This window comes from Channa argus, chromosome 9 (assembly GCF_033026475.1).
Source record: "Channa argus isolate prfri chromosome 9, Channa argus male v1.0, whole genome shotgun sequence".
In the NCBI taxonomy this organism is placed as follows: domain Eukaryota; kingdom Metazoa; phylum Chordata; class Actinopteri; order Anabantiformes; family Channidae; genus Channa; species Channa argus.
Genome location: NC_090205.1, coordinates 378,061 through 403,044, shown reverse-complemented (window position 1 = coordinate 403,044; position 24,984 = coordinate 378,061). Strand labels below are relative to the sequence as shown.

The 24,984-nt window shown below is 38.0% G+C and overlaps 1 protein-coding gene across 1 annotated transcript in view; it reads right to left on the bottom strand.

Moving 5' to 3' along the window:
* The window catches only part of LOC137133295 (titin-like), a 189,449-nt gene that overhangs the window by 110,636 nt on the left and 53,829 nt on the right, over positions 1-24,984 (bottom strand). The window contains 33 exon segments of the mRNA XM_067516775.1: positions 975-1,117; positions 2,177-2,303; positions 3,311-3,450; positions 4,036-4,302; positions 4,496-4,762; positions 4,967-5,233; positions 6,894-7,020; positions 7,113-7,252; positions 7,355-7,618; positions 8,223-8,489; positions 8,592-8,858; positions 9,004-9,130; positions 9,448-9,587; positions 9,667-9,936; positions 10,724-11,002; positions 11,192-11,590; positions 12,193-12,243; positions 12,721-14,727; positions 14,939-14,974; positions 15,390-15,479; positions 15,663-15,737; positions 15,990-16,142; positions 16,304-16,396; positions 16,583-16,666; positions 18,697-18,771; positions 18,955-19,302; positions 19,544-19,636; positions 19,770-19,850; positions 20,061-20,150; positions 20,536-20,772; positions 21,654-21,731; positions 21,957-22,034; positions 22,414-22,482. Coding sequence (XP_067372876.1) covers positions 975-1,117; positions 2,177-2,303; positions 3,311-3,450; positions 4,036-4,302; positions 4,496-4,762; positions 4,967-5,233; positions 6,894-7,020; positions 7,113-7,252; positions 7,355-7,618; positions 8,223-8,489; positions 8,592-8,858; positions 9,004-9,130; positions 9,448-9,587; positions 9,667-9,936; positions 10,724-11,002; positions 11,192-11,590; positions 12,193-12,243; positions 12,721-14,727; positions 14,939-14,974; positions 15,390-15,479; positions 15,663-15,737; positions 15,990-16,142; positions 16,304-16,396; positions 16,583-16,666; positions 18,697-18,771; positions 18,955-19,302; positions 19,544-19,636; positions 19,770-19,850; positions 20,061-20,150; positions 20,536-20,772; positions 21,654-21,731; positions 21,957-22,034; positions 22,414-22,482 — 7,229 coding nt within the window.

The following is a 24,984-nucleotide window of genomic DNA, read 5'->3' as shown; positions in this document are numbered from 1 at the left end:
CAAACTTCCACTGGAAATTCAGTGGAGTCAGACCATTTTATTCTAAGTATTTCACTGAGTCTTTGTCTTTCTGCCTTTCTGATGTTTACCAACTGTGTTTTTAGAAATTTGAAGTCATTAAACTCTTATTTTAAAACTACTAATATCCAAGTTTAAATTTTTCACTTCTCTAGTTTATATCCTTGTGCACTATGCTGTTGTCAGATAGCAGTTTAAACAGTACCTAAATTAATAGAAAAATATTACATGTTTTAGGAATAAAACATTTTGTTTTTAGCAATTAATTAAAAAGTAAGTAGAAAAAACTTTAATATCCACAGTGTAATGCCAACTGGAAGTTTCTACATATAAGGCTGTGGTGACAGCAGGGGGGCTGTGTGTCACAGATAACAGCAGCTGCTTTCCTATCTCTGGTTATTTTTAACTGCAGCAGAGTAAAGACAGCTTGAGGAACTTAGTCTCAAATTAAGATTTCTTACTTTAGTGCTTCTGAAGAAAAGTAATGTATTTTTTTAATTAAGAAAATATCACAATAAATGTTATTTTCTTGAAAGTCAGTGGAAAGCATTACCAACAGAAAGAGTTAACTTGTTTCAGGAGATTTACAGAAATAAAAATTTAAAAAACAAAAGGACACAGTACACAGTTTGAAACCTCCTTTAGTTTACAGATGTGTTAGTGTTGATGCAATATATTTCTATTTTTTTCCTTACCTAGTAAAATTATGAGAGAAGAAAAGAGGGCCATTATTACTGAATAAACTAAATAAATCTCCTCTGAGTTTTTACCTACTTTGCTGAATGTATTTCTTTTAAGTGAAAAATAATTTTCAGAGTTTAGGGCTTCGTAACAAACACAAATATTGTACAATGTTTTGTAAAGACTTTCAAATAAAATGAAATGAAACAAAAATGTAAATAAAATATAAATAATAAATGATTTAATTAAAAATAAAACTCATTCCAGTGTCTCACCCTGTCACTAGCTTCCATCTTTTGTCCTCCCAGGAACCACTCCACTGCAATATGTTCATATGACAGCTCGCACTCAAATGTCGCCGTCTCTCCGGCCGTCACCACTACGTCCTTCAGAGGACGCATCAGTGCGATGGACCGAGCTGAAACAGAACAAAAAATGGTTAAACAATGCAGGGTTCACCTGCTGGACCTGCCTGAGCTGATGTGAGGTTTGCTTTATGTCAGAACATTTGTGAAGCAGCACAGAGCTGTGTTACTGTTCCTCCAATCAGAGAGAAGCCTCACACTTTAGATAAAGTCTGAGGTGACTAAAATAAATCTGGAACTGACTGGCTAAGGAATGGCAGACATACAACACTGACAGAATCTGAGCCTCATTTCCACTTTCATTGTTGCTTTAGTTGCTGGATGAGGATAAGTGTAAAAACACATGCAGTTTGAAGTTACCCACAGACTGCCCTTTAGGCCTTTATGATATATCTAATCTAGGGCTTTCAAGTGATGCATCAATTTTGCTTTGAAAGCATTTTACATGATTTTATATGAGGAATTGAATGAATAATTCATATAGACTTTAAATTCAACATCTATTTTATATGAGAATCTAAACTTTCTTTTCACATGCTGTAATATGTTGAGGACATAAATTCAAAAATGCTTCTGAATTCCTTCAGTTTTTCAAGCACCACTTCTTTTGGCTTATCTTGGAAGCTCCGTGTCACCACAGTGATCATGTGGTCAGTAAAAATAAAGTCTAATGGGTTTGGCACAGAATGATGCCCTTTCTGCTCAGATGTGCACTGGCTCAGTAGCTGGGCAGATTTGAGGTTCAGTGTCATTTATGGGTGCAACTTTTTCAAGATCAGAGGATATTTCATGACCAATTTATGCAGAATCATCTAATTGGAATCTCACATGAATTCTATTGTATTGATCTATTCTAATTATTGGATTGTAAGTATATAAAAAGATCATAATATTATTTTAAAACTGAAACTTAGGTAAACAAATAATAGAAACAGGCTGCATGTTAACTCTAAGTACTGCCGAACTATCATTTAATACAAAATGTCCCAGGAGCCTGTAAAGATGAACAGTTGTCAAAAACAAAAAACATTTACATTTTACATTTACATTTACATTTAGTCATTTAGCAGACGCTTTTATCCAAAGCGACTTACAAGTGAGGTAAAACTGACCTTTCACTCTAAGCTGAGCATTGGATTTGGCATTGGCTGCTGAGAATTCGACACCTCCGGCCATGTCCATACAAACGTTATAGAGAATTAACATGTGCCTGGTTCCTTCCTCCTTAATTTCAACATCCTGAAAGTAAACAGGGACATTTAATATTATTATCATTAATTCAAAACTCCAGACTTGTCGGTGGAGGAACAAGCGCTGCGATATTGACTTAAATCAAAGAAACAGTACACACTGTCAAATTCCCTATTAGCTCCCAGTTAGATTGGTTATGTAGGGTGAACACCGAAATTGGCAAGCCCCATACTGTATGTGGATGCAATATTATTACAGTACAATGTTTATTTTATTTAAATAAAATCAATTCCACAGATTCCAAACATTTTCCAAAGGTTTTTTTTTAAAACATGTAGAAAAGTACTACAAGAAGAATACTCATTATGCAGCCATGTTTGCAGAATCAAGTATATTGCTTGAATATAATTTCGATGCACAAATCAATCTTCATTTTAATAATTTTAGAAGCCTTATTTATTTAACAGTGCATTTTTCTTGGGGAAAAATATATAGATAGTGGATCATATTTTATAGTATTATTATAAATCTACAAAGTAATTGTAGCTGTAAAAAGCAACTTATTCTCTCTCTCTCTCTCTCTCTCTCTCTCTCTCTCTCTATATATATATATATATATATATATATATAGTACTTTATATATACTGTCTTTGGATATGTACTATGTACTCTCTCTCTCTCTCTCTCTCTATATATATATATATATATATATATATATATATAGAGAGAGAGAGTACATAGAAAGTACTCAAAGTAAAATGTATTTCTATCCATATATATCTATATCTATCTATCTATCTATCTATCTATCTATATATATATATATATATATATATATATATATATATATATATATATATATATACAGAGAGAGAGAGAGAGAGAGAGAGAAAGAGAATACATAGAAAGTACTCAAAGTACCTGAAAATGTATTTCTATCCATGTTCCATCACTGAAAATGTTGATGTTGCTTTCTACCTACAGTACTTGTTGTTTAATACATTTTGTCTGGGTGACATCCAGACACCATGTGGTTGACATGAAAGCTGACTCACAGCAGACTGGTGCAGAGCTTCTCCCTTCAGTTTCCATTTTCCATGGACATCCTCCTCTGAAATCTCCGTCTCAAACTTGGCTGTCTCTGTCTCTGTGACCTCAACACTGTACAGGGGACGTACAACTTTTATGTCTCGCTCTGCCAAAGAAAAGAAGAAAATTTGAACTAGTGTCCCCTAGAAGCTGCTGAGTAAATGGCCAGAAAATGTATCCATTATCTCTAGGGTCTGTCATCGTTATTTAAATGTACATTATTAAGCAACGTAATAAGAGTGTATCTAAACTTAATATGACAAAATGCTAGTTGTAAAGTTTGAACTGCATCTTTCTTAAAATAACAGTAGTGAAGTGCTTAAGAACAATTTAAGTTCTTCCATTCCTATGCTGATGATACTTAACTTTATAAGGCAGATCAGATACATTTTTAAAAAAATTGAGATTATACTGGCTGCACTGAGATACTTTATATTTGTTGAACATCTAAAGAACTGACATCCTAGTCACTGACTGTGCTCAACTCATGTTGAAGACTGGATGAGACATTTAACAGCTAAGAATGTTTCATTTTGAAACCATTAAAGATACAATAATATATGGCTGGCAATGACAAGCCTATTTCTAATCAAAATCTAATAATGTTAGATGACAGACTAACATTTTTGCCAAAGATTCCAGTCAAAGCTTTCATACTGACATGTCCAGCTCTTGTCATTAGAGGTTCTACCTTCAATGTTAAGGTTGGCTGTGGTTTTGTCAGAGCCACAGTCACAAGTGTACGCTCCAATGTTGGTCTTCTCCGCCTTCCTGACAGTCAGTATCCGCTTCTTGCCATCAGTGCTGATGGCAATGTTCTTGGAAGGAATAATCTCTTTGCCGTCTTTGAACCATTTGACGTCGGCAATGGTCTTACTCAGTTCACAGACCAACTTCACCTCATCCTTCTCCACGGCTGTGTAGTTTTGCAGCTTGCTGGTGAAATAAACATCGCCCTCTGCAGAGAAAGAGCAGTTTTTCATGTCAAATAGTGGTAAGCAAATGTCTAGTCCTTGGTTACAAACAGGGATTAGTGAAATTTCTAGACTGACAGATAAAATCTGCATCTTCTCTACTACCTCATTTGGTATAACACATGTAGCCCGAATAGGTTTTATTGTGCTAAAAAAGGCTTTTCAAGTGATACTGACCAATTACAGTGAGCATTGCAGTAATGCTCTTGTCCATGGCTTCTACTTTGATCATGGATGTATCATCAATGGTGACCTCCTTAAAGGCCAGTGTGTGGATCTTTTCTTGACTTGACATGTGGACCACCTTGCTCGGATGTAGACGGACATCATTTTTGTACCAGACCACTGGGATCTTGTCGTGGGAGAGTTCTACACTGAATTCAGCTGTTTCACGCTCCTTCACAGTTACGTCCTTAATCGGCTTGACAAACTCCAGACGAATACCTGTCACAGAAAAAACAACACTCATATCTAAAACAGTAGACATTTAAAATAGTGATCACATGAAAATAGTAACTGCCAATTATTTAATAAGATGTAACTTCAGAATCATTTACCCTACAGCTGAGCTGCAATGAAAAAAAATGAAAGCGTGAGATCCAATCGTGAAATATAATAAGAAGAACAATTTAATAAGAACAACTTTACCTTGTATAATGAGTTTGGCAGTTGTCCTCTTGTCCTCAGCCTCAAATATGTACTTTGCTTCGTCTTCGTAGGCCACAGATCGGATCAAAATAATGAACATGTTTCCCTCTTGGGTTATTTCATATTTGTCATCGCTCTGCAACTCCTGGGAGCCTTTAAGCCACCGGAAACTCTTTGGAGCTCTTGACACCTCGAGCTCAAATCTTGCTTCATCCTTCTCGTACACCTGAACATCACTCAGTGGCGTTAGGAAGTTCAGTGGAAGTTCTAAGGGAAACATGAAGAAAGGTAAATGGAGTTAAGCCTGGCCTTGGCATATACAGTCATGGGCAAAAATATTGGCCCCCCTGCAATTCTATCAGAAGATGCAACCCTTCTCTCAGAAAATTGTTCCAATTGCAAATGTTTTGGTATTCAAGTACTTATTGATTTTGTTTGCACTGGAAATGTAATGTAATGTAAATAAAAACAGAATGCAATGATCTGCAAATCTCATCAACCCATATTTTATTGACAATAGAAAATAAACAACATATCAGATGTTGAAACCGAGGCATTTTATCATTTCATGGAAAATATTACCTTAGATTGAATTTGATGGTAGCAACACATCTCAAAAAAGTTGAACAGGAAAAACAATAGACTGGAAAATGAAAAACAAATGGAGCATTTCACATCTAATTAGGTTAATTGGCGACAGGTCAGTAGCATGACTGGGTAGAGAAGCATTTTAGGGAGGCAGAGCCTATGATGGTCAGAGGTTCACCAATCTGTGAGAAACTGCATTTAAAAATTGTGGAAAAATTTAAGAAAAATGTTCCTCAACATAAAATTGCAAAGACTTTGAAGATCCTACCACCTACATTATATAATATCGTGCATCATCAATATCAAAAGTTTCAATAAATCAGGAGGAATCTCTGTGCACAAGGGACAAGGCTGAAGGTCAAAACTAGATGCATGTGATCTTCGGGCCCTTAGGCAACACTGCATTAGAAACAGACATGATTCTCTACTGGATCACTGCATGGGCTCAGGAACACTTCCAGAAATCACTGTCTGTGAATACAATTCACTGTTCAATCCACAAATGTAAGTTAAAGCTGTATCATGCAAAGTAGAAGCCATATGTGAACATGATCAAGAAACAGCTCTGTGTTCTTTGGGCGAAAGCTCATTTACAATGGTCTGAGCCAAAATGGAAAACTGTTGTGTGGTCAGATAAATCAAAATTTTAAATTCTTTTGGAAACCATGGGCACTGTGAGAAACCATCCAGCTTGTTATCAGCGGACAGTTCAAAAACCTGCATCTCTGATGGTATGGAGGTGCATTAGTGCCTATGGTGTGGGCAGCTCACACATCTAGAAAGGCACCATCACTGCTGAAAAGTACATAGAGGCTTTAGAGCAACATATGCTCCCATCCAGACAACGTCTCTTTCAGGGAAGGCCTACGTATTTCAGCAAGATGAGGCTAAACCAAATACTGCATCCATTACAACAGCATGGCTTCGCAGTCCAGACCTTTCACCAATACAAAACATTGGGTGCATCATAAAACGAAAAATCCGGCAACAAAAGCCCAGAACTGTTGAGCAGCTAGAATCTAGCATCAGACATTTAATGACAGATGTTATAAGAAGAAGAGATGCAACACATTGATACACATCACCCTGTTCCAACTTTTTTGAGATTTGTTGCTGCCATCAAATTCAAAATGAGCTAATATTTATCATGAATTTTTAAAATTAATTGTTTATCTTCTATTGTGAATAAAATATGGGTTTATGAGATTTGGAGATCATTGCATTCTGTTTTTATTTACATTTACACATCCCCCAACTTCTTGTTCCAGTGCAAACACACTAACACATTTCAACCACTAACAAATAAATGCATTTGAAGTAACTTTGCTGTCGGCTTTACCTTTGACCTTCAGATTAGCAGAACACTTGGCGTTAGCAGCAGTATACACCACCTCGCCAGTCATGGGGACTTTACAGTTGTACAGGATCAAGGTGTGTTTGCCTCCTTCCTCAATGATGTCAACATCCTGCCAGATTATATAAACAGCCATTAGTAACTCAGAAAGTCATTTGGCATAAAAATACAGATGTGTTGTGATGGTCAGGTGCGTACACTTACAGAAGTAGGACTTAGGACTTCTCCGTTCAGTTTCCACTGGCCGTGGACATCGTCCTCAGAGATCTCTACCTCGAAACGAGCAGTCTCTCCATCAAACAGCTCGACACCATAAATTGGCCGAACAACTTTGATGTCACGAGCTAGTGGTAAAAAAAAAAAATTGCAAAAAAACAGAACAATTTTAAAATCTACTATTGTTTTTTTTTGTTCTGGCTATTCTGCCTCACAGTGAAGACATTTACCTTCAATATTAATGTTTGCCGAGGTCTTGTCTGTTCCACAGTCACATACATATTTGCCTTTATTGTTCTGCTCAACTTTCTTCAGTATCAGAGACCTGTGTGTTCCCTCAGACCTCATTACGACCATCTTCGATGCAATGATCTCCTTCTCATTGTGATACCAAATGACAGGGACATCTTTGCTCAGTTCACAGTCCAGAGTCACCTCATCTTTTTCTGTGGCGGTGTAATCCTGCAGCTTCACCACAAAGACAGCGTCTCCCTCTGCAACAAAGCCAGGTTTCAGGAAAATACAGACAGGCAGATTTAACCTTAGTTATCATCTATTTATTTAACTTCTTTGCAGTTGTATATCTTCTTCTTCTTTTCCTTTCGGCTGTTCCCTTTCAGGAGTCACCACAGCGAATCATGTGCCTCCATCTAACCCTCTCCTCTGCATCCTCTTCTCTCACACCAACTAACTTCATGTCCTCTCTCACTACATCCATAAATCTCCTCTTTTTGCAGTTGTATATAATTCTGGTTTATTTATTTTATATGTTCCTTTTGTAGATGTGTTCATTGGTTTAAGGTTTGCAACTCTAACTTCAACTGGAACAATTGGAAGTTAACTGTCAATGCATTTCTTTCTTTGTAGAAAACTGAAAACTCTAGAAAGAATTTAATTTCCAAAGCAAAAATCTGCTGCAAAAAATCAGCAAAATAAATCACACATCTGAACTAAACTTAGTCATCAGAACTAATGAAAACAAAACACATATTTAAATAATTATGGTAAGTGATGGTTTGGTGATACAGTGTGATACAGATAGAGTGTTCAAACATAAAATGACACCCAGATAGAGAACATGAGGGAAAGTGTCATTACCTATAACAGTCAGTTTTGCCATGGAGTAAATTCCTTTGGCCTCTGCCTTAATCTGGCAGGTATCATCTAGAGTCAACATCCTCATTTCTAGAGTGTGTTTCCTTCCCTCCACGTGCGTGAGCACAGTTCGGCCCACGTGGAGTTTGACTTCGTTACGGTACCAAACCACCGGCATGTTCTCGTGACTCAGCTCAAGCTCAAATTGTGCTGTATTACCTTCTTTGACTGTTTGGTCCTGAAGCGGCTGGACAAATTTGAGCCTCATGCCTGGAATACATCAAGTCAGTGTACACAAACAGGGCGGTTTGTTGCTGTAAGTTTAAAGCGACAAACACTTAACACTTGACGTGATAGCACAAAGCCACTTACCTTCCACTGTCAACTGAGCGGTCGATTTTTGGCCTAACACTTCGATTGTGTACTGAGCCTCATCGTCAAACTCACAGTTGTTTATGATCAGCATGTGTTTCTTTCCATCATCAATTACTTCATATTTAGGACTGGGGGTAATGATTTCCACCCCCTTGAACCACATGACCTTTGGCACATCCTTGGTAATGGTGCATTCAAACTTAGCCTGTTTCTTTTCAGGCACCGAAATGTCCTTAAGCCGTTCAACAAAGCCCATTTCGATCTCTGGGAGGTGCGAATTACATATTCACAAAGCACAAACACAATTTTCACTTTCCTTACCGTATCGGTTTTGAATACCTCTGCTTTCCAAGACTGACAAATGTAGCTGCTCACAACAGACAACAAAAGAAGCAGTGTTTATTTGTACCTTTCACTGTAAGCATGGCGCTGGTGACAGCATTCAGAGCCTGATACGACACTTCACCAGCCTGATCCAGCTGGATGTTTTTCAGAGTGAGGAAACGTTTTGTGCCTTCAGCTCTAATGTCGCAGGTCTAAAAGACAGAAACAGAAAAACATGACTTGCTTTTTATGCTTTCTATGTTAATAAAATATAAACCTTATAGTAATCCTAATTGAATATATATATTGAAATTTTGGCTTCATTGTTTTAAGAAAATACAAAATCATAAAATATTTCTAAAAGCATATTTTAGTCTGCTCACCAACAAATCTAAAAACATCAAACCAAGCTCTTTACTGTTGGAACATTTATACGATGCCAATAATTAACTATCATTACATGAAAGCCATTGTGTCTGCTGAAGAAAGGCCAGATTACTCCAGGGCTGGGTGTTTATAATTATCTTACCGGAGTTCTGGCCAGCACCTGGCCCTTCAGTTTCCATTCACCAAGTACATCATCCTCAGATATCTCAGTGTCAAAATTGGCTTCCTCCTTCTCAACCACCTCAACACTGGAGAGAGGCTTCAGGATCTCTGCTTCACGCTCTGAGAGGAAAGATTTATTTTAGCTTTCTGACCATGTTCCACAAGATTTTCTCATGCCTTTGTGTATTATTACACCAACCTCCAAGTGTCAGTTTGGCTGTGTATCTGCGATCCTCAACCTCAATGGTGTAGTCTGATACATCATCAGGCTGGCAGTTTTGGATGGTCAGTGTCATGTCCTTTCCATCTTTGTTGATCTCCACCTTGTCAGAGGGCGTGACCTCATCTTCTCCTTTGAACCACTTCCAATTAGGAGTGTCTTTGAAGAGCTCACATTTGAATGTGGCCTTGGCCTTGGGTTTCACGTGCTGATCTCTCAGGGGCTTCACCAGCCAGTCTTTGATGATTTCTGACAAAGAAGACATCCAATTGTAGAACTGTATCTCCTCAGAGGTTTTTACACTGAGTATGAAATTTAACTGAAGAGGTTTCTCTTGCTTTTAACTTCTCCCTAACATAATAGTTAAAAGTTAGAATGTTAGTAGTTCTGACCTTGCCCATAAAAGTTCATTTTTCATTCATCTATGTTTTGATTCCTAAATCACGTCCCTATATTTGGTAACCTGGTGACTGTGGTGCAGGAAGGTAGAGCGGTCGTCCACCAATCCCGCAGTTGTTGGTTCAATCCCCAGCTTCTCTGTCAAAGTGTTCTTGAGCAAAACACTGACCCCCAACTTAGTTGCTCCCGGTGAGTGTTGGCCAGTCACATCGGTGTGTGATTGTTAGTGCAAATGAGTGAATAAGAAGCAGTGTAAAGCGCTTTGAGTGCCAATAGGTAGAAAAGCGCTATATAAGTGCAGAACTTTTAACTTAAATTATTACAACCTCTGATTTTTTAAACCAAATTTTATGTGGATGTTTTGCTAGTTAGTAACTAAAAAGTAATAAGTAACTACCTTGGAAAATAATAATGTAAAAATACCATTCATTAAATGATTATGTCAAGTAACAGGTAATATATTACTTTTGACAGGTAGCTTCCCCAACACTGCCGATTAGTCACTGATTGTGTAAAATCTGTCAAATCTTAATTTACTTTAGGAAAATGCAATAAAAAAGATAGCACCATGTAAAACTGGACAGAATAAAGCAATCATTCAGTCAAAATATCAGATCACAGTCTGCTGGCTGCTCACCCATCACTTTGACGTTGGTTGCAGTCTTGACATCTTCTTGTCCATCTACCTCGCATGTGTAGATACCGGCATCATCATCGGTGGCGTTCTGGATGGTCACTGCATGCTGCAAACCAATGATATTAATAGCCAGTTTTCCAGCCTGTGTCTTCAGGACTGCACCATTACGCTTCCAGACCACATCTCGCTCTTTGTTCAGCTCACAGGTCAGGTACATAGGCTGACCCTTGAAACATGTTGTTTCTGGTTCCAGTTCTTTGAGCCATTTCACAGGCAGCTCTATATAGAGAGAATAAGTAAATAAAAAAGCTAGTTAGGAAAACAAAAAAGGGGTATCATTTGACATTCTTCATCCGGGTACCAGTACTATACCTGGGTTTGAGAGCTTACACAAAATTCTTATGTTAAATGCATTGCTTCTAAATCTTATGACTATGTTGAGTTTGGATAGGAAATCGCGTAATTTACCTTCGACAATGAGCTTTGCTGTACATGATATTTCCTTGCCAGCATTCCTGGCCACACAGGTGTATTCGCCAGTGTCTGACAGCTGGACATCAATAATGTGCAATTTGCGGTCTTTGCCATCAGAAGTGAATTTGTGCTTGGGCCCTTCCCGCAGGTTGCTGCCATCTTTCATCCATGAAGCAACGGCAGTGGAAGGTGACACCTCACACTCGAATACAGCAGATGAGCCAATGGACTCAGCCTCTTGCAACACGATGTCCTGAAGCTTCTTGATGAACTTCAGGGGTACGGCTTTAAGTTTGAATCCGCCGAAGGGTTCCTCTGGTGGTGATGGGCCTTTTCCACCGGGCCTCAAGCCCCGGCCCCTCCCACCATCACCAGGAGATGGAGTTTGTCTTGCTGCAACATCAGATAGAAATAGTCAAGATAGTCAAGATAGTAAAGACACTGGACAACCTTCTATCAACCATGATCGAGAAATCAGTCTATATAATTTCACATTTAATAAAAAACAGTTTTACATTAACGGGTTTCACTATTACATTTACATAAAATATTCCTTGGAATCTAAGGTTTATGCAGTCACTCATTATGAGCTTCCAGTGGGTTTCTTTAAAGAAAGAGACAACAACATAGACAACAAACCACACATCACAGAAAAATAGATCTCTAGATCTATAGAGAAATTAGAAATTAATTAATAGATTTCTATAGAGATATAGAAACTTTTAGAAAGTAAAGTAAATGTGAAGTTAAATATAACAAAACAGACTCTAAGGATTAGCTACCTACTATGTGTTTGTACATAACATCTGACCAAAATACTAGGGTTTTGATATCCAACGTTTTCATCATTAACCTTAAATGCTAAGATTAAAGTTACAACACAAAACAGACAATTTGGAACAGACAAGATAAGAAAGCGACACTTAAAAACTTCCAAATGAAGCCAGTAAAATGGGTTCAAACATCAGAGCACAAAAAGCAACTGTTATTCTCACCTCCAAATCCCCTCCCTCTGCCTTTTGGTGGCTCCTCTGCAGGCTTTCCCTCTGAAGAAGAAACAGTAAGATGAGATTTGAATGCTGATAAAAGCTATAAGATAAGATATAAGATAGGTAAAGGTTTAGGGCATGATAAATCAAAGACATACTGTCACATACCACAAAGGGATTTTACACAGCATATAATTAAGGGGAGAAAGGTGGTGTAAAATGACGAATGAATAATAAAACATTACCTAAAGGACATACACAGTTGATGACACTGAAGACATAACACTGATGAGTGATGTGGAGGACACATTTGAGGACAAACATATGATGTCAAACATAAGAACAAAACACTGGATGGATAATAAATTTACAGATAGGACAGACAGAGACAAATGGGCGCTGAATGAGCTGGAGATGAAGGAATGAATCGAGTGATTAAATATGGACAGGATGAAGATTAGGGTGAGCCATCTGAGATGAGATGAGCGGTTTCCAGAGACGTCATTTGGGAGAGTTCGTCAGCCTGCGTCTCACCTCGTTTGCCGCCAGGCATGCCTGGAGTCTCCAACGCTCCATCCACCCCTTCACCTTCCCAATCCTCTGGAGGAACCAGCTCCCAGCCCCACGCCTCCTCTTCTTCCATGCTTTCCATTTCCTTAAACACCTCTTCCTCTGGCTGTGTGGGGACTTTCTTCATCTGCACAGCTCCAGGAGAGACCTCCTTTACTAGTTGGACAAGTCCTTCTCTGGGCTTTTCTGCCTCTGAAACTTCCTCTGGTGACAGCCTTTTCAGGAGCTTTTTGAGTGGTACAGCTTCTATGGAGTCTTTAGGGGAAACAGTTTTGGGAAACCTATTACATTTTTCAGCACTTGGTTTCTTCTCAATGGGGAATCTTTCACTTTCTTTAGGCTTTGGCTTTGGTGATGGTGTCTTCTTCAGCTCAACATTTTTGATGTGCTCAGAGGGTTTGAGGGGCTCTTCTTCTGCCTTGTCCTTACTGACTCTAGGTGAAGGAATCTTTTGGCGTTCAAGAGCTTTCTTAGGGGCATCAGTTTCTTTTTGTGGAATCACTTCCTCGGATTCTTTCGGTGGGATCACTTCTTTCTTTATTGGTAGACTGGGCATCCTGGGAGGAACAGCTGGCTCTTCTTTCTCCTGAGGTTTCTCATCCTCTTTTTTTGGCATTTCAGTTTTCTCAACCTTTCTAAGTTGATGTTCTTTAAACTCTTTAGGAGTTTTATCTCTTATAATTTGAATTTCCTTTGCTTCCACTGGCTCCTTTTTCTCTTCCACTGGCTCTTTCTCTGGCTTTTCTTCAGGCTTGGTGACTTTGGTGAAAGGCTTCAACATACCCTGCTCTTTATCAGATGTGGAAATAATTCTAGGTATACCATGAAGTTTGTCTAAAGGCTCTTCATATTTAGGTACTTGCTCAACCTTTTTGCTCTGTGGGATCTCCTTCTGGTCCTTGCTCATATCAGGAGTCTCCTTTGGACTTGTTAAGGGGACATCTTTGTCTTTTCTGTGTTTTGTAGTAGCAGTGGGTTGATCTCTCTGTAGTGTCTCACCTTTCGTGAATGGTTTATACACAGTATCTGTCTTTGACTCGCTTTCTTTCTTAGATTTTGGAGGTTCAGCTTCCTCAGGTGTAAAGGGCTTTTTAAATGGTTTCAATGACACAAGTTCTTCCTCCTCCTCTTTCCTTAGCAGCTTCTTAATTTTATTTTTAGTTAAATCTAAGTCAGGTTCTTCATCCTTTACTGTTTTTGGGGTTCTTATCCATCTTGATTTCTGATGTTCTGGTTCTAGCTTTTCAGGGTCCTCTATATACCCCAGTGCAGATCCCTCTTCATGAGCAGTGACAACCCGTTCAGTCCTGCCAAGTGTTATTACCTCTCGATCTTCTCTGTCGCGAAGCTTCTGAACTGTCATTTCTGTATCATGATGCCTTGTTACTTCAATTTTATGAATAATGTCTTCCTTCTCAGGCTCTTTGGACTTTATTGGAATCTGTTTTAGTTTAATTATTTGTGGTTCTTCCTCTGGCTTTCCTGATTTATCAGATGGCTTTAGCTTAACAGAGTTTTTTTGCTCATCTACTTTTGGCAGTTTTGTTATTTGCTTTTTATCCAAGTTTGGAGCCTCAGGATCTTTCACTTTTTGTGGTTTTGGGGTTCTTGTCCAGCCTTCTTTCTCTGTTTTTTGTACAACTGTAACCCTTTCACCTTCCTCAAAATGACCTAGCTCAATCAGCTCCTCCTCTGCAGTGAAGACTCGTTCAGTCCTACCTAGAGTTATTATTTCTCTGTCTTCTCTGTCATAAAGTCCATGAACTGTTATTTCTGGATAATGATGCCTTGTCACTTCAGCTTTATGAGTTATAATTTGCTTTTCGGGCTCTGGAGGTTTCACTGGAACCTTCTTCAGCTTAATGACCTCTGGTTCTGGCTCCTTCTCTTTGGATATTCTGGTATATTTACGCCCAGTCTTAGGGGATTCAGGTGTTTTTGCCTCCTTACCCTTTTGCTTAAAAGGTGGCACTGTGATTGAGGTAGTAAATACACTTTTTATAACATACAGACACACGGGAAACTTTACATTTTATTTTTTACAACAAAGACCTTACACATTGCATTCACAAAAAAACAAAAACAAATAATGAATAGATATATTTGTTGGTTATGGAACAACTAGCATATGTTTAATACATTGTACTATGTTTTTAAAATAAAGAAGCAAATATTGGTATACCTTTGGTTGGTCCAGGTGCTGAAACTGGTTCTTTGTCTGCAAGGATGTAAAAAGATCAATAAAAGTATACACAACACAACATAAAAAAAAAATCAGTCAGAAAATGTAATTTAATTTTAAGACAAACAGATACTTGAGTTAAGAAATTATTACATGGATCTCTTTGTTTTTGTTATGTATGGTAAAGGTAAACTATGAAAGCAATTACTTTCTCAAATATTGACTCAGTGTACCAGGTGACACTAAAGTAACACCAGATGGACCAAAAAAATTGACACAGAATTTACTATGCTGTTTTGTGTTATTCAGAAGATACAGTTAATTTGACCAACGGAAATAGACAAATTTAGACAGCAAATCAAAGCTCAGATTGCTTTGTATAAGGAGCTGACCCAAATGTACCACAAACAGAGGAAAACAATATGAATGAATGTGATAGAAGAGTTATTACCTTCAGGTGGAACGATTTCCTCCAGTACAGGAGAGGGTTCAGCCTCTACGGCTGGTGGAGAGTGTTTCTTCTCAGCTGGTTCAAGTTCAGCTACAAGAATGCCAGCTTGATTAAATCCAAGGCAAAGATTTAGTCAACAAATAACAACTGACAGGTGGCTCAACAAAACAGACACACCTAAAGATTTCAAACTATTATTAAGAACCTACAGATTTCTTTGAGGGAAGACAAAAAAGGATTTAAACAACATGGATGTCAAACAGAGATAAGTACCTGCAGGGGGAAGGATTTTTTCAGCTGGAAGCTTTGGTGTTGGTGGGACTGGCTTCTTTTCCTCTAGAAGAGCCACTTGGGAGTACAAATAACAAAAGTCATGACCAAGAAGATAGAGGATATGCAAGTGAGGATATTAACAGAAGATGAAGATATTAACAGTAGAAAATTGACATGGACAAAATAGAATAGTGTGGGACAGCCCAGACAAAACGAAATGTCTGACAAATTATAAGAAAACAACATCAAGAATACCTCCAAAAGTAATACAAACAGAGTACCACAAGTACTACAAACAAGTGCTACAAAACATAGTTAAAGAACTACCTTCAGGGGGTGTCACTTTGGCTGCAGGAGCAGCAGGAGCTGCAGGAGCTGCAGGAGCAGCAGGAGCTGCAGGAGCAGCAGGAGCTGCAGAGGCTGCAGGAGCTGCAGGCTTTGGTTCTGGTGCAGATGGTTTCTTCCCCCCTGGAGGAGACACTTTAAAATATAAGATGCCAAGATCACAACCAAGACAACTGTATGGTCAATCACGACATAGACTACATAGTCAATCAAAACAGAGAATAGCTTCAACCAGCACAGACAACAACAAAGTGAAGAGACAGACAACAACAAACTAAGACAAGTGAAGAAACTACCTGCAGGAGGAGTCACTTTTTCTGCCGGAGCAGGAAGAGGAGGTGAAGGTTTTGGTACTGGTGCAGATGGTTTCTTCTCCTCTGGCGGAGATACTTTGGAAATACAAGATGTCAAGGTCATGACCGAGAAGAGAATAATGCAATGAGTGACCCAGAACATGCAAAACATGAAAACTGGAGGAGAAGGACAACACAAATAAACAAATGTGTAAAAAGAAAACAACATGACTACTTTAGAAGACAGCAAAGATGAGGGACATACAATCTGAAAAAGACTACCTGCAGGAGGAGCAACTTTCTCGGCCGGAGCCGGAGGAGGAGGTGGTGAAGGCTTTGTTGCAGGTGCAGATGGTTTCTTCTCCTCTGGAAACAATTTTGGAAGACAAGATGCCAAGATCACGATCAAGACAATAACATGGACAATCCAGACTTCTTAACAACAAAACATAATTTAGATGTTTACTCCAAGCAACACAAACCAGTAGAATGAGTGACAGACATGAAGATGTGTAAGAAGTCAGTTGATGAACAAAAAAACAAAACACAACGAATAAAGAAGTTACTAGATGAGGCTCCCTTGTAGAGCAGATACATGAAAGACCAAAGACAATGCATGAGCATGGCTTACGGTGGCAGTGTGATGATTAGTATAAAATGCAAAGACCACGCTGGAATAAGTATGACAATGTTAAATATCTTTTAAGAGAGGATGATTCCTGTGGAGCCTGTGCGGCTCAAATACAAATAAATACCTTTGTGAAGAGTTTGTTGTGTTTCCTTTTTTGCTTTCTTATCATGTTGGGTTGTTGGTGGATGCTTAGTTGTGACTGCACCTATTCTCGCCTCCACAGAAGAGTCAGCATTAGGGCTGATTCCTTTTTCAATGGAAGTAGTTGATTTGATAGAATGGAGAGTTTCCTGGTTAGCTTGAAGGGCTTTCTTCTTCGGTGGAAATGAAGATTTGATAGTTGGAGCAACCTTGTCTTTTTGGACAGCTTTCTTTGACAGGGTCACTTCTTTGAGAGGAAGAACTGCCTTTTGAATTGAAGGAGAGGTGTCCTTTAGGGACAGAACAATTTCTTCTGTTGGAGAAATGTCTTCATCAAGACGGACTGTCATCTCAGTTGAAGGAATTTTAACTGGAGCTGGAGGTGACACTACGTCACTTGCTAGTATAGGTTTTGCAACTGGCAAAAAGTCTTCTTGAAAATATAATTCTTCCACCATAGAAGCTGGTCTCTCCAAATGTTCAGCATTTCTTTCAGTATTTGGAGCTTCTTCCCTCAGAGATGGCCTTTTTTTGTTAGGTGCAATTACTTCTTCCTCACTAGTAATGGCTGTCGCATGATGTGATCTGAATTCAGCCTCCTTTAAAAGAATGACATTTTTGACTACTTCAGGCTTCTTTGGTTCAGGTTTAATGAAATCCTCCATTTGGGAGACAGATTCCTTTTCCATTTCTCCACCATGTACTGATAAAAACGATTCAGTAACTTCTCTCTGCTCTCTATAACATGCAGGGGCTTCCCTGATTTTCTCTTCCTGAGGAATTCTCTTGTAAGCTTCTTTTGTGGTTTTAAACTCAGGAGGAGAAATTCTCTTCTCTGTAGCAGTAATCTTTTCTGGGGAGGTTGTGATGTCTCTTTTTGATGGAAGAAGGGCAACTTTCATTGGAAGTGGAGAGACAGACAGAAAAGACATTTCTTTTTTCTGGTCCCTGGATTTGACCAATAAATCAAAATCATCATCTTCACATGGTTCTGTGTCCCTACGTTTTTCAGCCCCATATTCTGTGCACGTTAGCCGAGTGTCCTTTAGTCGCTCTGTATCTTTACCCTGCTGATCTTCAGTGGACCATGTAGAAATGTCCTCTACTTCTATTTCAAGAACCATTTGATGTCTCATCTCCCTTTTCTGTATTTCCTTTTCATATGTCCTGACTTCCTCTTGCCTGTGTCCAACTTCTTCAGCCAGACTTATTCGGTCTCCAGTCTCCTTTTTTAGACACATCCCGTGTCTGTCTGTTGTTCGCTTAAGATCAGTCTTCAGATGAACTGAAGTAATATTTAAGATTTCATCTGAGATTAAAGATTTGCACCATAGAGCGGTGGCCAAGAGGAAAACAACACAAAACAAAAACCATCAAGACAGAAAAACACAGAGTTCAGGGGGTTCACATTCTACTGTGATAGTCATTTTACTATTAACTCTAAATGTTATCAATCACTACATCTCTGCTGTTGTGTCTGTAGACTTTAGCTGCATATCTATGCTTCCAGAAGGAATAACATCTGGTTTTAAGGACATGTAAACACACCCAATCAAACTACATGAAAGTGATTTGTGTTGACTTTCTAAAACTTGAAGAGAAACATTTGTAAACTTAAGCATACCTTTGATGGATGTATCTGCCTCTACCTCAGGATTTGCTAGTGCTGTTGTTTCTTGTGGCAACTTCTTCTGTTTTGCTGTTTAATAATTTATATTATTTAATAAACAGTCAACGCACATGACCACACACATCATGACAAGAGGTTTAAGAAGTAGCTATAGACAACTCATAAAAAAGATACAGATGTTGAGTTTCAGAAAATCAAGAATAAAGACTGGTTAAAACTGTAATTGTAATTGTAATTTTTAGACGTATCTACCTTGGTGCTGAAGACTTTTAGCCTGAGGAATTTGTTCTGATGTTTCCAAATCTTGTGCTGGTGCTGGGCGGTGTGACACTGGTTCCTCTTTTGCTACAGTTGGAGCCCCTGGATGTTTCTTTAGCTCTCCTGGGAATTTCTTAAACATTTTGTGTGGCTTCTTCACTGTCTCTGCAACTGTATTAGGTACTTCAGGAACCGTCTTTGTTTCTACCACGATCGTTTTTGGTTTTTCTTGAACCACCTGTGCTTCTTCCAGAACCTTCTTTAGTTCTTCTTCAGAGATATACTTTAGGGCTTCTGGTTCAGGTTCGCCAGCCAGTGGTTTGCTTGGAGGTTCTGAGACAACTTGGAAGAACATTTATTTGTAAGATATTCATATCTTGGAAGAAAAAGTGAACCCTACAGTCTTATTCCTGCCCAATGAGTGCTTAGCACACTCAAAGACAGTCTCAGAAGATATTTTGAAAAAATAAAAGTGAGTCAGAAAGCCGGAAATGATTTACCTTTAATATTAGATTCTATCAACACAAAACACACAGAAAACTACAGCACAAGAAAGCAGATTGTAAGAGCATTTTTGCAGTACCTTTAGTTGGCCAAGCTTCAGGCTTGGGTGGAATAATATTTGGTGCAGATGGCTGATCTACAGGTTCCTGGTTTGGCCTGGGTACATCTTGCACTTAAAAGAACAGGTAATGACCCAAACTAACTAACACGGAATCAAAGATTACACTCTCAACGAGTGAATTCAAAGACTGAATGGAAACAAAGTACAGTAGATGAAATAGCCCTTAAACGTCAGTTATCGATACCTTTGACTGGAAGAAGATCTGGTGTAACCTTGGCTGCAGTTGGCTGAACTACAGGTTCTCCTGGCATTGGTGGTTCTGGTGCTTCAAGAAACAATATACACATGTTCAGTAACCTAGTTGTACCCTCTCTCTCTCTCTCTCTCTCTCTCTCTCTCTCTCAAGTGCTTAATAAAAATAATAAAATAGAATTAAGTAGACAACATAAAACACACAACAGTGACTGGATAGATTACAACAAGCCAATCACATGACAAAGAATTCAATGATGAAAAAAGAATGGTGATCCAGTACCTTTAGGTAAACCATCTTGAGTCTTTGTTGGAGTAATCTTTGCAGTAATAGGATGAACAATGGCTTCTTCTGGTTTGGCTACAGTTGGCACTTTGGAGAAGAGTAAAAAAGTTTCCGATTTCACATTTGATAGAAGCGTATTGTAGGTGCATGATCTGAGCTTCCCTATCACTATTCTGAGGCTATGCCACTGGTTTCCTAAGTTAGTGTGTGCAAAGATTATTTATTGTAAATATCTGTATTTACTTAAAAAATATGGGCAGGCAACTCCAAACACATTAGACAATGTTTTATTCAAAGAGGCAGCAGTGAAGAAGAGTTTAGTAATGAGGCACATCAAGATTTAGACAAACACATCAAAAAGTTACACACGTGTATATATAACACAGCAACAAGAACCAACAAGAAAAGGCTTATTGTTTAAAACAGTGTCTGTCCCGGTGAACAGTAGTATAGCAAAGCGTCACTACTTTACCTCGTGGTTTGGGAGCTTCTGGTGCTTCCTTGATGGCTTCAACTTTCGGAGCCTCAGGTTTAGGTTTAATTTTGCCCATTTTGGGCTCAGGTGCTGTTTGTTTCTGAGATGACACTTTAGGCACAGGGGGAACCATTTTTGGCTCAGCTGTTGTTGGCTTGGGTGGATAAGGCTCAGGGGGGACATTTCTGGGAACTACCTCAGGTTCAGTTTCTGGTTTGCTGTATACCGAAGGCTCTTCAAGGTTAACAGAAAAATACTTCTGTGAGTCAACAAATGTATACACAGCTTCAAGAGTTCAAGAGGTACAAGGAGGAAACAGTAAATGTTGCTCAGTAATCTGTGCAACAACCACTGACAGACAGCACAACAACAGACAGCCAAGAACACAATGCTATTTACGCATTGTAGGAACAGAATAACTTTAACAACATCAGGCTGTGCAGATAGCACGCAAAAGAAAATCTTAAGAAGTTATTTTGAGGATTTTCACTCAAGAAATGTATTAACGGTAGGATTGGTGAAGGATTTCAATGTGTATATTTGCTTTATGTTAAATAAAAGTATACAGTATAAACAGTAAATGTGGCTGTAAAAAATATGAAATGTGTAGACATGACAAAAAAACAGATATGATAGAAATTCGCAATTAATTAGTGCTTTTCTTTGGCATTGCATCTGAGGATTTAGGAAACAGAAAAAAAAATAAAATAAACAATTTGTTAAAAATTGTAATAACGAATGAGTAAATAAAACTAACCAGATGTAATATATGTTTCATAATCCCTGAAAATCCTGCTTTGATTCAAATTGTTTAAAAAAGCAAAAAAATACAGTATTAGCTAAAAATTATAAAACCTAATTGATAATGATATAAATTAGCAGACCTTCATGTTTTGTTTTGTATTCCATTACAAAGCAAAATGATAAAAATAGCTAAAAAGAAAGCAGAGAAATAAAAAAGTAAAAATACAATGTTTTTATAAAATGATCATGGCTGAAAACAATTTTCAAGTTTAGATGTTTGAAAATGTCACTTCTTTCATTTATCATGAAGAATGTGGTCAAAAACACACAAAAAGAGTACTTTTAACACAATAGAGCATCATAAACATTACCTTCTGGGGTTGGAGGCTCCTCTCTCTGACGTCGAGCAGCGACACCTATCTCAGGCTGCAGCTCCTTTGCTTCAGGTACTTTAAAACATTATCACTTTTAGTTTTCTGACTGCAGTAAATGCTATTAAGATTTTTTTTATTATTAGAGAAATGGAAATAAACAATCAAAGGAACAAATAACGTGACTGAACAACAACGTTTAAATTAATGAACACAGTACAACAAAAGACACTAGGGACTTAAAGAGGAAAATATTACAGATATGAGTACGTGCTGAAAGTAAGAGAAGGTATTTGCAGATACCTTTGACTGGAGCTGGAGGCAGAGCTGCAGGTTCAGGCACAGAGGGTTTCTCCCCTGGTCTCTTGTGAACCTCAGTAACTTGAAAGATTAAGAAAGTTTACATTAAACTATGCAGCCCAAGCTCTACTGTACTTTCTGCCATCTACTGTACAGAGAGCTCTAGTGAGGGTTAATAAAAGCACGAGACAGGTAAGACAGAACATGAACGAGAAAGTACGAGTCAGACGAATCAAAAGATCATGAACAAGCTCGAGTGCAAACATCAACGCGATTAAAGCTTCTGTAAGCAGCAGCTGTTTTCTTGCAGCATTTTACAAAAAAAAACATGTGAAAGGACAAACAATGCAGCTGTCAGATTGCTAATTCAGATCAGTGACATTGCTGTGTTATAGCCACAAGCTTTGTTGAACAGCCAAAAGCGTGTTTGCCTGCTTTTTCTTTCAAAAAGCAATTATACCTTCAAGGATTTCTTCAATTATCTCGACCTGAGTCTTCTCAAAGATTTCTTCAACAGGTTTTTTCTCTTCTGGTGAAGGAGAAAAGTGAACTTTACTCAGACATAACAGGATACTCACAGGGCGTAATTAAGAATGAAATGATGGTTGATTTGCTGCAAAGAACAAATAAGCTAGTGAAGAAACAGGAGTCAACACATAGATTCCTCAAGACACACAAAAACATTAGGAGTAGAGATTATATATTGATGAGTAATGCGGATACCTGCGACGGCGGCGGAGTAGCCGACAAAGACCGACTCTTCTTTAGCTGTCAGACTTTCAAAAGCTACAGCAGATCATTAAAGGATAATCCAGTGTCAGCAATTTACATGTGAGCAGATGAGGATAATCGGACACATCGTTTAAATTACAGGTTTCATTTAAGAGGAAAGACATTACTGTGATTCTCAAGAGCTCAAGCTTTAACTAAAAGTTCAAATTTCTCATAAAATTTCATGAATTTGTGAGGGGCAATTTATTGTCTAAATTAAAATTTCTAAATCTTGAAACAATGAAAATGTGATAAATATGTCACGTAAGTTTAAGAGAGAACCAAATTGCAAAGAAATTCTAAATTTATATTAAATTTTAGTTTTAAATCTTCATCTTTAAATTTTGAGGTCAACACAGCTACAATCACAACTCAAATCTTAAAGAAATTAAAAGATTTTACTACTAAATGTTAAACTTTCTGATCCCGATCTTAAAATTTCACTAGTTATTCAAAGTTGTCAATCCTCTTCTGTTTCTATTTGAATGGTATTTGGTAATTATTTCAGGTACTTAATAGAAATAGGTAGTAAATAGAAGAAACATTATTACAGAACACTGTACATTAAGAACACAGATGCTGATTTGGTATTTGAGTTATTATGAGAGGTGAGAATTGAACTAATATTCACACCGTTATGTAGGATGGAGGTTAAGAAAGATGGTGATGGTTAAATTTTAGGATGGAGGGAATTGTTTAATGATGATGGATGAAAGCAGGAAGGTTGTGATTCCTTTCTTCACGCATACAATAAGTGCAAAGATGAACTTGTTTCTACCTTTCACTTCTGTTCTCTCTTCATAGTGATAAAATTCAGAGGACTCTTTTGATAGGAAAGGACATTTATGAGTGACACAGGCTTAATCCAGTTAGAATTAAAGTTAAGTTTGATGAGTGTAAACCATCCCAGACTCACCTCTGCAAATAACCACAGAAGCTGCCTCTGCTGCTTGAACTGATGTGTCTGGGACATCTAAAGGTTTAGCCACAAATACAACTTTAATTAATTTTGGAATTTATTGAAAATATTTTTTTATGTATATATTTTGTGTGCTGCAACAGTAAAACTTCAAGTTTCTTGTGTTTCACACATTGAAATCAAATTAATGTGTACCAATTTGTTAATAACATGAATTGCACATTATTATGTAGACTTTAATTAAAATAAAGGTTAAAAAGAATTTTGTTCCTCTCCCTACTTTAAAACCTAAACCAAAGTTATAGACCTAGAGACATGTTCAGTTTTTCTTTCATTCATGGACTTAAGTACTCACCCTGAGGAACCCTTCCTAACTCAATGTCTGTGAAGGGACAAGGTAAACATGTTAAACCTGCTGCCACACGCACTAACATAAACAGTGCTATCTGTTTCAGTCTGATCAAAAGTACAGACCTTTGCCTGAAAGGTACAGTTCGGCTGTGCTTCGAGCTTCTCCCATTGGCTCCAGACAAGCGATCACAGAGTAAACGCCTGACGGAGTGGAGAAATGATTGGTGCTGTTTTATTGGTTGTAGACGATGAATCACCATAAAAGCCCAGTCACACCAATGCCCATCTGTTTTAAAAACGCTCTTCCTACATGGTAATGTGGTAACGTAAAGATGATATATATATTTGTTGGTGAAATACTGGAGCCGGAGGGCTAACTGCTAACTCATTTCCACCGTTTACCTTGGACATCGTTTTGTCAAATTTTGGAATAATTTAACAGAATAGTTTTATTTAAGGAAAAGTGTTTTCCACGACAGCTTATTAAAAGCAGCGTGTGCGTCATCACGTCTCGCTCTGCCATGGAGCAATTTATTCTGTAAAACAATCGGCTGCCGATTCAAACATGATGTGTTACTGTTTTAAATACTGCTGTGACTGGGCCTTTACTCAGATTCTGAGTATAATCGTTTAAGGCTGCACAATAGTACAATGCACTTTTGATATCTTGTAGTACAACATTGGCAATGTGGTGGAGATGTTACAACTTGTAGTTTTCTTTTCCAATACAACCCAGTACATGAAGCATAAAGTGAAGCATTTAGTTTTCTGGATGTTTTTGTATTTCTGTATATCTGTAATTTAACAAAGCAAAACTTAATTCTCTGTTCAATGTTGGGTAGTTAGTCATGGAGAAAACAACGTGAAACTTTTGTCTGCATACCAGTTAAAAGACTAATTCAGTACCAATTTTTATGTTTTCTGTTAACAAACCTTCATCCTCTGCAGTTACGTTGCGGATGGTCATAAAGTTTCGACGGCCGTCCGTTC